We start from the raw sequence: 14,174 nt of genomic DNA, 5'->3' as shown, positions 1-14,174 counted from the left end.
GCGGGAACGCTATGTGGACGTCATCGTCCGTGCCGAGCCGCTGACACACCTGGCTTAACGACCGGCAGGTGAGAATAGGTGAGGCCAGGTACAGACAGGATATGGCTGCGTGGGCTCAACAAACAGTTCCTACAACTAGATACAAGATTTATTCGCAGAAATTAACAGGGGACGTCAGAAAGCTGTTGTATATTATAGCCATTTTTTATTAAAGACACACACACAAAAAAGAATGTTGAGCTAGCATTAGCACTCATTTCCAATTTTCATTTGGTTTTTGAGCTAATTTTTGATTGGCTAAACAAATGTCGATAATGTTGAGTGTCAGGCCGAAAGTATAGATTACTGACCAATGTTATTGCCAAAAAGTTCCCGTTTTGATGTTTTCTTTCTTTCATCCTTTGTGGATTTGTTAGCTTCAAATTATTGGAATGAGTTGTGAAGGTATGTGTGTTTGTGTGTATGTGCGCGCGTGCTTGTGTGTTTGCAATTACCTGCGCGCGCGTGTGTGTGTAGGAGGGCGCATCCGGCATACTATACTCTTCTTGAGGAAAAGTTTATTGGATCCCCAAAAAGATTTTGATCGGCAACTGCTTAAACAGGAGTTATTTAATCTTCCCATTGTTTGCCAGTCACTTATACTCACTCACACATGACCAATCTGCTTTACCTGGAAGGAATTAAACAAATGTCTTACTATAAAACAGCGTGGCGTGCGTTGAAAACTTACACGGCATTGAAAATACATGTACACGTACTACAAACTAAAGATGGATAGCCAAAAAAATTGAAGTCCAAAAGCACAAAACTGCGAATTCTAGCTCCTGGCAACTCAAAGTATGGAACCAACCTTTCCTCGAAAGTCCCTACTGCTGCCCTTTCCAAGTGACCCGCATATAAAAGTTATTTCGTTCCAGGCCTGTTTAGCTTCACAGTAATTTATAAGCTATTTGGCAAGATTACATGGCCTTTATCCGGTATCCATCTAAATTTGTCAAAGTAATTATACCATTTGACAAAAACAATTAGCTGATACAAGACAGGGATGGCAACGGAAAGGCAACGTGCGGTCAGGAAAGTTTAGCGGAGTTCAAATAGAGCGGACTGGTCTAATATAGCAGCTTTTAGGGGTGCAACAGTTGAACTATAATACTTCTGGACATTCATGAAATATGATCCACCACTTCGGATATGCTGGCCATAGTCAGATAGACGCACCCGAAAACATACTAAATCTTAGCAACCTTAATGGCAAATACAACAAAGCTTTGTACTAGTACTTTTGTACAGACGAAAGTGACATAATCAATTACAAACAGAATCAATAATACATTCATTGTACCGTCTATGCTGAACCCTAGCATTAGCTACCTCATGACGTCATAGATGATCACGAGCTCTTGCGACGTCGTCTTGAATATTTAATGAGAAACTATAAACGGAACACCTGGACTTGTTTTCTTTACGTGCGGTCATATACTAAGTACATAAACTGCGGGGTTTAAGTCCAGGGCCATTGGCCTATGTGTAAGCCGGGGGTAAAGCAAATAAAGTGCAACCTCTATCAATGGACATGTGCATAGAATGTACCATTTTTGTGGGCCAGGGGGGGGGGGGTATGGTGCCTTAAGGAATAATTCAACTCCCTAAATACCAATGTCTCTACATTAAAAGTTACAGCAAATGTGCAAAGGCTTTAGATACCTTGTACACTTTACTGATAAACGCGAAACGTGTAGGGGTGACCCAGTGTGCTTGGCAAAAATCTTGTAGAAATAACATGCTCATGCCTTCTTACCTCTTACTGATATCTTTGTGATCTCTATTCCAAGGCCTTACTGTATCACCCCTATTTTCATTCCCACCTTCAATATCAGTTAATCACTACTGTCTATTACCCATCTGAAAATGGCTCTTGTCTGTTTTCTTTCAATTGCAATGTTATGGTTTATTTACATTTTAGTAGGCAACAAGGTAGTTTACATTTCCATGTCATAAATGCCAACATAAAGTCTTTACTACATAATTTATATCCAGTACAAAGCATTTAGATAGCCTTGTAATTATACAGTTGTATGCCTGAAACATTGCAATAAAGATATCAAGTAACGGTTAAATGTTCTGTAGTCATTTTCAACTGAGCTGAAGCATTTTTCAAGTAGCTAGGTGTATAGTGCAATGCGGCTTCACTACACGTACATCTTATGTTTTCAGCCACCAACACGGGGATAGGGCCTTGGGAAAAATGTTGTGTTTCTGGTAACCCGACTGACCCAACAAAACCCAGCCAATCCTAGCCTTTTTTATTGGCCGCTAACAAAGGGTACAAACTTTTCTACCCGTCCTCTACATCAGTCTTCCTACATTTCTATATTTCACGCTCTGTTAACGGCTTGGGGCTGTAAGAATTTGTAGTGAATATTGTGCTGCTTTGTTCAATTTCATAATAAACTTGTACCAGCATATGTCATCCATAAAATTAAGTCAGTGTGGCCTAGCCAGAAAAACAGCATTTTTTTGGGCTGAAGTGAGATTGTGTGGTTTCTTTAACATGCAAAGTTTTGACACCTAGGGCTTACAAATTTCAAGTTCAATCATACACAGTGACGAGAAAATAATTAAGGTACAGAGTTTTTGGTCCTAACATAATCAATATCTTAGACTTTATCTTATAGATGTACCCGAAGAATTAATGGCAGGTGTAAATACATAGAGAAACTTAATACAGGGTTTTAATGAATGTAAAAATTCTACACACAATGATAGAACAAAATGTTTGACTAGGTCAAAAGTACTGCAATGTCCTTTATTTACAGCTCTCTTTTTGAAGGAAACAAAACATTGAATGACTTTTATTCATGAGTAGATCTACAGATAGGAACAATTTTCTGCTATGTTCTGTTGTGCATGATTCAAACCAGTACAAACTAGCAAATCAACAGATTTTCTTTCCACTGCTATGCTTTTCTAGCCAAAAATCTTTTTACATATTTCAGTCCCTTATTAACTTATTCTCTGTGCCTCTTTTGCAGATGTCATTATGTACAGTTGAAACAAAAGTCTTTGGAATCTAGTCACTTTCTTCCTCGTCACTTTCGATAATCTTGCGGGCCTTCTTCTTCTTGTTGCCATCATCTTCTTCTGCCTTCCTTTTACCGCTTTCGGATCCCTCCTGAGGAAAAATCAATTAGTAAGATCATTTTCTTACTTACGAATAATTATTTACTTTTATCGGTAAGTTCACCTTTATTTATACTGGTAGGCCCTATCGGCCAACATGTAGGCCGTTCTTTCTAGAGGCCCAGTTATGATGATACCTTTCATGGATGTCTTCCGTTTTTGTCTGCAACTTCTCAGTGGCGCAGCACAGAAGGTAGAGGCCTCCACAAAAAATTAAATTGTGAGGGCAGTGACACCCACAAAAGTCATATTGTAGAGGCTTTGCTTCAACAAAAAATTAGGGTGAAACCCTTGTCCCTCAAGATGTAGGAAATAGCATTTCAGAGATAACACAATATTTGATGTGAGAGTTGACATTATACAGTTAACATTACAGTAAATGACATTAACAACTGATATTTAGAAAAGCGCAGAAGGACAGTTGAGAGAAAGTGTCTGACCTCATCCTCCTCATCACTGTCCAGGGTGGTGATGGCCTTGGCCTTGTTCAGCCTCTCCTCCTTCTTCTCTTCCTCCTCCTCCTCCTCACTGTCTGAGGAGTAGATGGGAGGTCGGAAGTCTGGGGAAGGAATGAGTGAGTGAATGAATGAGAGAATGAATGACTGAGTCATGTAACATCTTACTTCAATAAAGGCATTTTCAAAAGTCCTCATGCACAACAGAGTCGTATGGAGGAACTTCATAGTGTCACCGGATGGATGAACTGAACTGAACTGCATTAAAATCAACACACAGCTGGACACTACATTGCTGTACAAATGCATACAGGGGATGACTATGTATTTCACAGTATTGCATCGTAAATACTCAATCAAGTATAGAATTCTGTAAACTATTGCAGATGTATTTCAATACTGGAAGAAATAAAGAAGACTAGAAGAAAGACTGAATGAGGAAGGCTGTCAAACCTGGATCACAACAGTCACTGATTCTCCTTATACATGTAGTTGATGACTTAACGCAGCATACTGAACTAAATTCACTAATGCAAAATTAATAGTTTCTATTGATGAACACTGGGATGATAAACTAATAATCTTCAGCAAACACATACATCTTTCCTACTATCTGGAAAATTTAGTATGTTCTAAATCAGATTGGTTGCACAGAAGATTCTCTACACAGATATGTTCCCACCTTTCTTGCCAGGTTTCTTGTAGTTGCCCTTGATGGCAGCCAGGCTGATGGCTTCCTCATCATCATCCATGATCTCGTCAAAGCGGTCTGGTTCCAGGTACGAGGCGCTCAGCCCGCGGGCGTGAGCCTTCTCACGCATCCTGCGCTGTTGCGCCTCTCTTCTCATCGTGGCACGCAGTTTCTCCTCCTCTTTCTGATAGTAACAGGATGGACAGTATGATCAGTGGCAAAAATAGGTCTGGAACTAGTTTAGGGTGCTGAAAAAAAGCTAACATTTTATGCATGATAAACTATTACAAAAAGGGTAGTCAGTGATGTCATGCATATACAGTTTCATTGTATTGAGACAATTCCCCTTGCTTTTTTGTCAAGTACACCTATAAAGAAAAGTGGACCACAGCCTAAAGTTCTGTCTCACTGCACTTGGGGCGCTGGTGTGGCACTGCAGGGTTCAAAAGATTGCTCAACGAACTTCAGAGATAAAGAACCATTTTTCTCAAGTTTTGTGTATTTTGTTGTCTTCTAAGTCTGCTCTAATGGACATTTTCAGTACTGGCTGATGTTTGCAGGCTACTGAGCTCAATCCAATTCGATAGATTTTCAAGCTATGAATATACTCAACTCTGACAATTCTGAAATTCATTAACCCTCTGGCAAACACAAGGAAGTTGTCGGCCGCTGCAACCCTTACCAATATAGCAAGTCAATCAAGCTACAAAAGCGAGGGTTTAAACACTTGGCTTACATCTACAGAAGTTGGTTCACAAACCATTAATCAGGGCTCGAATTAACCACTTGCGCACCCCCTCCGCGCAAGTAGTTTTCTCTGTGCGCAAGTTGTTCAGAAAGTCAGGTTGCGCGCGGCGCAACTTGATTTTATTTGGTAATCAAAACGATCTTTAAGTTACAGGCCCTTAACAAAAAATATCAGAAAATGTTCGCCCTGTTTTGGGGATTCCGCCGGAAACTTCGCTCAAAGTTAAAAATTTGCGGGTTTCGGCTTTCACCGAGCCGCCATTTTGATTCTAACTCAAGTCTCGCAGTAACTCACATCTCGCAAATCGCGAGAGTCGCACCCCATTGGCCATTTCGCCATGATGTAGCGTGCCTGGGCGCTGCTTTTGGTGGAATATCTTATGTCCCAACACTGTGTTTGCGGAAAAAATCACGCTTTGTTTTGACAATGTTTACGAAAGCCCGTAAACTGCCTGACGTCCTTGCTGATAAGTACATGTATAGGCTTACTTTAGAGAAAGTTTTTTGCTTGTTTGGGACAATTCTGTCGGTGGAATGCGGGGAAAACAACAGCTAGTGACGATGTCTATACTGGGGAGGGGTGCACGGTCGGCACTGTTCGACGGAGGTCGCAATTTTTCACGTTCTTTGAGATATTATTTTTGTTGCAGTCTTTATTTTCAAAAGATTGATAAGTGGATGTTGTTAATTGAGAAAAGTGCGCTCAATTTGCCCTACATCTTTTTTTTGTGCCATGTTTCTTCAACTGAAATGTACTGTTTTTACAAATAATGGATTAAGTAGCTAATTTGGAGAAAGTAACAACTTTGAATTGGCGCAACCTGAAATGCTGATGACGCAAGTTGGTTTTTGATTCAGGTTGCCGCCTGCGCAACCTGGCTGAAAAAAGTATTTCGAGGCCTGCATTAATGCACACATACGACAAGATAACTGGTAAAAGGTTTAAGTGTCTCAATCCTTACTTCTTAGTATACACAATACACTAACAAACCTTGATCATCTCAGTTCTCTGAGACTCTGGGTCCGTCCCTACAAGAGGGATGACTCGGATCTTCTGAGTCTTGGAGAAGCGGTCAGCCAGGGACAGGGTCATCTTCCTGTGGGTCGCACTGTTGGTGGAGTGTGGTCTGGGAACAAGAGAAAAAAACACAGTCAGAACATTGCACTCTGAGTTTTTGGTGAAAGTGATGTAGAACCAGTTTAGCTCACTTTTAAAAGGGTCTTTAAAAATGTTGACGCACAATGCATAAGTTTTCCTTCAACTTGAAAAATTGTACATCACTTTGTTGGGCATTCTCCTGTCAAGTTCCTAATGCACGTTTCTTCCAATATATTTCTACATTATCTAAAGAAAACTGCCTGCCTTTCAAAACAGTTTCATAGCGTCAAGGAAGGATGCTTAGCTCAAAGCCCAGAGGTTCTGGGGCAGACCCCCCTATATACTGACATTGTGCCCTTGAGAAAGGAACTTTACACATCACACACATAAATACAAATGCTACTAAAAACATAACCTTCTTGGCAAAGGTAATAACAATAAACTAATAATAGCTAGTACACTGGTTGTACCTGAAGGACAGTTTGGTTTTGAAGACTGCCTGCCCCACCAGTCCTGTACCCTGCCTGATGAACAGATGGTTGTGGTCCCCCTGCAGGGATGTCTTGTGCACGTCAAAGATCTCAGTACCCAGGTGTAGGGACATGCTGTAACATGGAGAACACAATCAACAAATCAACTCTCAATCATTGCTTGACAATGGCATTGTACAAGGTACCATGTATGGCAACAACTATCAAACATCAAGGCAAATCTATGCTACATTTAGACCTGCAAAATGTTAAGAACTACTACTACTACTGTCAGTAAGTTAATAACTATTGTTATAGATAACAGTATATAACTTATATCATCACAACGTATGTATGTAGGCAAATCTACAATGGATGTCACACGAAGGCAGGAGAAAAAGTCCAGACTATTCATGATGTGTTGGACAAATTGACTAATAAACTGACTTATGTATCAGCTACTATGTATGATAATCCATAAGTAAGTACATGACTTATGTAAGTACTATGTACCTAATAACAGAAAAGAAAAAGAAACAGACATGCCTTTAAGTACCATGGTTATCAACATAAGATTGATGCATTGAAAAACGTCATAATCAGACTATGAAGTTTCAGGCTTACCTTCCATCTGACCATTTGACAACCCTGGCATTGCTTTCTCTTGTCTCCAAACCATTCTCATCCACAGTCTTACGCCAGCGGATGGTGTTCTCAACCTGTGGGAGATGAAGTATTGTTTAGCTGGGAGGCTATGGTTGGGGTCACTGAGGAGCCCTGTTAGGCCATGGAAGGAGTTACCAAGTCCCAATTGATTGTGGCCAACTATTGTTAGACTGTGACTAACATGTACTCATTAGGCCTAGGGAAAGATATTTCTAAGAATTTGTCACATTTGGAAATTTTAATCTAAAACTCAAGAACTCTTACATACAATGATATTGTGACAAAACAATATACTGTAAATGCATTTAAGTTTGCGGAGATTTAATTTTGCGGTAGCGGGAAAATGGACTTTTCGCGGTAGCACCATACACTGTAGTCTCTTAGTGTTATGGAAAAATGTTTGTGGTGGTAAACATTAATCCACCGCGAAAGTTTCTGCATTTACAGTATTCTATTCTTCACCATGTTATACACTACGTTAAGACTCTAAAGACAGCCAGATTATTGACTTAAGTGTCAAGTTCATTTCCAGTGGTGCTGCAGAGTGGCTAGACTGTGACCCTGACCTTGAGCTTCAGCCTTGTTCTCCCCTCCTCATCCATCATCTCATCTTCCTCAATCTCATCCTCATAAAGTACAGGGTCGAACGGTCTGAAATCACAACATCATTATTCTAGACATTCCAGAACTAAATGGTTAGCCTGGGTGGTAGTTGGCTCTTATGTTCGCTTCTGCTTTCCATCTGGGGAACCGTATATTCAGATCATTTGGTGGTGACGTCAGTTTATGAGTGAATTAAGGAATGGATTTTAGAGTGCTTTTTCGAACAGGCATTCCAACGTACCAGTAAAAATATACACTGCTAAAAAGATAGCCACTATGCACTACAAGGATATAAACAACTACTTTTTAAGCTTACCTAAAAAGCAACATGATCATTTGTAGGACTTGACGTACCTGGTCTCCACACTGAGAAAGTTTGGCAGCTTGACAAAGTGCTGAGAGCTGCCCAGGTTGAGTTTGATCCGAGGCATCTCCACGTCAATCCTGGTCTCTGGTGCAGGCTCCTCCTCCGCCTCACCACTTTCTTCCATCGGCTCCCCCTGGCAGAACATGGAAAAATGCACACATTCAGAGCGCCATCTTCCTAGCCCTCAAACCATTTAGTTCTACAGGCAAAGACATAGACATACTTTCAATATGAAAATGTTCACTTCACAAATACACTAAGACTTGAACAACGATACAGTATAATTTCTCCCCTAAGCACTCTTCATTAAAGAGAGAGAGTTAAACACAACCACTACCAAGGGTTGAAGAAACAGACGGGCACTGCCCCTAAACACTCAAATTCTAAACCAGCACATTACCTCCTCTCCTAAAGCCTTCTTGATCTCCTCCCCTATCTTGGCCTCCCCCTCATCACCGCTCTCCTCCGAGATGTCGTCTGCGTCTCCGAACAGGTCATCAGCTGCAGCCGCAACAGGTGTCGCACCTGCGCGGGCAATGCAAGCAAAACATCTTCATTCAATCAGTTACAAGACATGAAATGACAGCAGAAACACATAGAGACTGATGACACCCATGAAAAAGCCTTTGTATTCAAATACTGAATTAGTGCCTCTTTTTGTTCAACATGTACCTTTTGTTCATACATAAATACATCTACCTGTCCAGCATGTTTGCATTCCAAAGGTTTAAAGCGTGTGACAAGCCAAACACCAACTTTCACCTGGTTACGTATTTCTGTGGTATTTATATAATGTACATGTATGTGCATGGATTACTCTATGTTTACAGATTAAATAGGCTTGAAATACATGTATGTATCATCGTTACATTTTGACTGACCCTTACATCCCCCCTCAACACCTTAACTGGCCGATAAGCTGATTTAAGGGAGAAAGGTTCGAGGAACATCACTAACAATAATATAGAAGATAGTTCATACCTCCACCCTCCCCTTCACTGTCGGAGCCAAGACCAAGTCCAGGAGGACCACCCTCATCACTGGATACTGCTGCTTTCTTTGGTCTCCTGCCGATCACACTGTCGTCGCTGTCACTGTCTGAACCCTTCCCTACACATAGGTAAATAAATACCTTTTAAGATAGGTAAAAATGTGAGGAGTCCCATACTCCACATAGCCTTTTTGTATGACATACTTTCAATCTGAAAAACTTTACAGGCAGTAGGTTGTTATCCAATGTGTCTAGGGCACAGTATGACTTTCAGAACATATTTGTCTTACAATAAGCCTCTCCGTGGTCCATGTATTATCAGTATAGATTATTCTAATTTACATTATGAAACAACATATCATAATATATAAAAGAAATGAAAAGTTCAAAATTGGAGGTTAACATTACCAGATTTCTTTTCTGCATCTGACCCGCTCCCAGTTTTCTCCACTTCATTTCCTGACTGACTCCTCTCATCATCTGATTGGTCCCTTCCCTCCTTCTCTGATTGGCTGCCTGCCTCATCACCTGACCTGACACCATCTGCTTCCTCTCCTGATTGGTCGCCTCTTGGTTCTTCATCTCCTGATTGGTTGCCTCTCTGTTCTTCATCTCCTGATTGGCTACCCCTGGATTTGTCATCTTCATCTGACCCTTGAACTCTTTCATCTTCTGAGTCACCACCAGCCTCGTTCTCTGATTGGCCACTTTTCTCATCTCCTGATTGGTTGGCCTCAGAACCACTCTGATACTCCTTCCCTGACTGACTTTCTCGGTCCGACTGGTTGTCTTCGCTGCCGGATCTTGACTGCGGGCTCGCAGATCTGGATCTGGATGGCGATCTGGATCTGGATCGACTTCTCTCTGATTGGCCACTTCCTGACTGATGACTTCTGCTGTCTTCGTTCTCGCTGTCGCTGGGTAGCTGTGTCCCGAACAGCTCGTTCATGTTGCCGTTTTCTGGTGATCCTTCGTTGTCGCTGGCTGATCTTGAAGCCTTTCCATCTACAGGATGACACACAGAGCCTTATCAAACAAAGCTAGTAATGTTATAAGTATAGCCGTGGCAACATTATAGGAGGACAAATAGTATCAGCTCTTTCTGATTGGAATGCAAAACTGCCTGGTTGCCATGTTGGATTTAAGCGTCTGAGTTCTGCGATGTTAGGGACCGCTTTCGGCATTATCGAAAGTGTTTAATCAGCAGAAATGTTTAGTCAGTAACCCCACCTGATTGTATGAAGATTATCTTTATACAATCAGGATAAAGATTATCTTCATGCAATCAGATTGGGCTAAAAGTGTCATATATTCTGTGTATTTACTTTACAAGTAAACCAACGAGCTCCTTGAAGTAACAAAAAATTATCATTACTACATTAGTAAAGCGATCTTAGCATTTTAAGAACTAACAGATCTAAAGATATACTCTCATGTCCCTAATAAACATACCTTCCGGAATAAACATACCCCCCGGACAAATCCTCAATATCTAATAAACATACCCCCCGGAATAAACATACCCCCCGGAAAATTACCAAATTGACATGTATTTAACTGTGTCCATGCTACTTCTGTCCAAAGAAAAGAAGATGATAAGCAGGTAGGTTCCTTTTATTTATTTATGCCTAAGAACCACATCAGTTGTATAAATAATGAGCTGAAGAACTATAACAGATATCTTGTTCGAATTATGATATTTTCTCCATTATGTAATAAAAGGTACAGTGAAACCTGCCTTATGAGTAACCTGAGTATAGGGGCCACTTGGCCATTTCGGTCAGTTTTCGTCGGTCCGTTGGATTTTTTACCTAATCATTAAGAAATACTTTAATATTAGTCTATAGCGGTCACCTGTCGAATGCGGTCGCGGCCAGACGATTTTCGGTCCGGCCGCTATGCCAACACTGCCGATAGCGGTCACCGGCGCGGCGCGACTGGCGGGGTTAACTTTTTTTCAATTTCTGCACTACATCAGCAAAATGTAGGCTCAAATTAGACGATTTACGAAGGAAACGTTGAATAAAGAAACATTATACAAAATTATGTGATTTTATGCGAAGTTTTTCCACCAAAGTGGTGTTGAATATTTCACGCGGCGTTTTTTCTCGTCTCAGACTCTTTGCACTCTACGTATACCCTTCTCTACATCGTCATATCTGTGCAAACTGGAAGACTATATGGAAAGATTTTACAAATAGACCGTCCGTTCATGTATCTGATGTTTTAGGTTCTTGAAATGCATGTACGCTGTCCCAATTTTCGTATTCCGCGGGCCAAAAATGGAAATCTCCGTCTCCGGTAATTTTCCAAGATGGCGTCAGCAGCAGATAAACAAGGTCACCAGGGGTCAGTGGGCGACTCCATTTTTCCAAGGTAAAATGTCGCAACAAGAATTCTCATGTGTAGCATGAAATACAGTGATTACGGTATAAAAACAATTAAAATCTATTACATAAAACTTTTTTATGTGAAAACTAGACTAAGGCTGATTTTTGCCGGAGAAATAAGCCTACGTAGAGAAAGTTTATTTCGACGTGACCTTCTCGGCATAATGGCACATGCATCTACAGAGGAAAGTGTTTGTGGCGGTTTGAAGCTTAGAAATGATTATGAACTTGCTGTTTTTACCGACGAATTCCTGCCGTTTTGGAGAATATGCGGCGTCAAAACTCATATCACAAGGGAAACGAAGTTATAGTTGTTATTTTTACGTCCAGTATTTATTATGTGAACGAATCACTCTTCCGCCTCGCTGACAAGAGCATGGAACCACAAGGCCGGAAATTCCTCGTGCAAGGTGCTGGTTTACGATGTAAACAGAGACTGTAAACTACTACTAAATTAAAACTAAAAGTTATTTATGTAAAAATTGTATTTAAAAACGTCAGTGCGGTGTCTTATTTTCCCCCAAGAACAACATTTACTTCGTAGCGTCATAGGATCTCATAGCGAGATGGAACGAAATCACCGAAAGTGTACCGCGTACGCGGGTCAAAACGCGGGGAAATCCGCGCTGTTTCGCCCGACAAATAGTGAATTTTGAGCAAAAATACCGCGGAAATATGGGCAGAAACCCCAAAAACTTCAATTATTTGAGGGTCCTGGCTTAGCAAAGCCCCAATTTTCAGAAAAAAAATAAACGTACCGTCCAAAATAAGAACGTACCGGGTGGATTGTGAGGCTGAAAAAAATAAACGTCCCGGTACGTTTATTAGGGACATGAGAGTAGTTAACTGCAACTTAGTCGTGTCTCCCTCTACTTGTTTCTGGCTGAAATCTTACCTCTACAGTCCATTGATAGACTGTTACTGAGAAGAAACAAGCTACCTGAGTCCTCAACTCAAAAGATAATTTTTTTTAACCATGCCACACTTTCGCCCCCCTCCCACAACTATGTCCCACACAATTTCTCCCGTTTCTAGACTCTAAATAATTGATCCAGTCAATGTAAACAATTCTTGACTCTATCCACTCACTTCTTACGGCAAGTTCTAGTCCCTAAAAGCACAGAATCGTACCTGCTTGCTCGTTTTCGCTGTCCACATCGCTGCCAAACAAAGCGTCCATCTCCGCCATCTTGGTTTCGCGAAGGCCCCGAAGCCTCGTTTCCGTGCTGAGCAAATCTCCAAGCAGATGTAAGGATCAGCTCAGACTCAGTTTTTTTGGCGACGCCTCAGAGGCGAGCCAAATGGTATAAATTAGGTTCAGTCTGCAAAAATTCTAGGAATTGCACAGGCATGTTTCCACAGGCATGCTAGACATGTTTCCACAGGAATGTTTGGAATGTTAGCCTCAAAGAATGTGAAATGGAATTTGGGTCATGTCCCAGGAAGCTGTGATCAGGGGATGGTTGGGTCAGCTGAGGTCAGCTGATAGGGATAGCCATATACCATAGGTAGACAGGAAATGTTACATATTAAGGTCATAATCTTGAATGATGGCAAATTGTAATTATATTCAGAGCCAACTGTAATTTTCATGGCATATACTAAAGGTATATCAAGGCCACACACACACACACACACACACACACACACACACACACACACACACACACACACACACCTTGTTCAAAATCCTTTTCTGGTTACACGCAAAATTGCAAGCACAAGGACATGTATGGATGGGCAAGCCAGCCATGCACCCAACATCATCCTGCCAGCATATGATATAATCTTGTACAATACTGAGAAATAGGCCAAACCCTGCGATGTTTGGCTTTTGGGGGCACATTCTTTCACCACTCTGGCTGGAATTCCAATGGCACTGCCCAACATTGCCTCCTTCTCTGGAATTCCAACATTGCCACTGAAATTTCTACATTGCTACCTTCACTGGAATGCCAACACTGCCTCTCCAACACCTTGGTGGAATGTGGAATGTAGGGCATGCTGGGTCCCTTGGTGGAATGTGGAATGTAGGGCATGCTGGGTCCCTTGGTGGAATGTGGGGCATGCTGAGTCCCTTGCTGGAATGTGGAATGTAGGGCATGCTTCAGGCTTTCATGGCAGAGGGTGGTTTTGTGGGTCAGCTAGAGGACGCTTTGCTGTGTCTGTCACGTAGGTAAAAGCCAGAGAAAGGTTATTGCTTTGTGTGGTGAGGACGTCCACTGTGTGGAAGTTCAACCGTCAAGTTATCCCATGGACTGGAATATTACGAAGTAGGACAGCCATGTGGATAAGGTGCAAGAAAGTCATTCAAGGACTGAAGTGTTGGAAACAGTTGGTTCTTATTTTTTTTTTATTCTCCACTATACACTGTAGTGCTGGCCGTAGGTTTAGGTTACAGGCAGACCATTGTGTTGTACCAGGGATAGTACATTTCTGCTGGCTGTAGTTTATGTTATAGGTGGGCTAGGTGCCAGGGTTAGTAGGACAGGGAGTTGCCAAACCCGTTCCAATG

At 41.4% G+C, this 14,174-nt stretch overlaps 1 protein-coding gene across 1 annotated transcript; it reads right to left on the bottom strand.

The window, feature by feature from the left end:
* Positions 1 to 1,927: 1,927 nt before the first annotated feature.
* LOC118412286 (RNA polymerase-associated protein LEO1-like) lies at positions 1,928 to 12,935 on the bottom strand. Its single transcript, XM_035815061.1, has 12 exons — positions 12,791 to 12,935; positions 9,678 to 10,274; positions 9,260 to 9,388; positions 8,679 to 8,803; positions 8,266 to 8,411; positions 7,875 to 7,959; positions 7,267 to 7,361; positions 6,643 to 6,777; positions 6,065 to 6,200; positions 4,318 to 4,510; positions 3,621 to 3,739; positions 1,928 to 3,172 (listed from the first exon to the last, which is right to left on the bottom strand). Exons 1-12 carry the CDS (start codon positions 12,846 to 12,848, stop codon positions 3,071 to 3,073), a joined length of 1,920 nt encoding a protein of 639 aa, XP_035670954.1. The 5' UTR covers positions 12,849 to 12,935; the 3' UTR covers positions 1,928 to 3,070.
* Positions 12,936 to 14,174: the final 1,239 nt, after the last annotated feature.

The sequence above is a fragment of the Branchiostoma floridae genome, chromosome 3 (genome assembly GCF_000003815.2).
Source record: "Branchiostoma floridae strain S238N-H82 chromosome 3, Bfl_VNyyK, whole genome shotgun sequence".
NCBI classification, from domain to species: Eukaryota; Metazoa; Chordata; class Leptocardii; order Amphioxiformes; family Branchiostomatidae; genus Branchiostoma; species Branchiostoma floridae.
The sequence above is the reverse complement of the archived record's forward strand: the minus strand, read 5'-3'. Positions and strand labels throughout refer to the sequence as shown.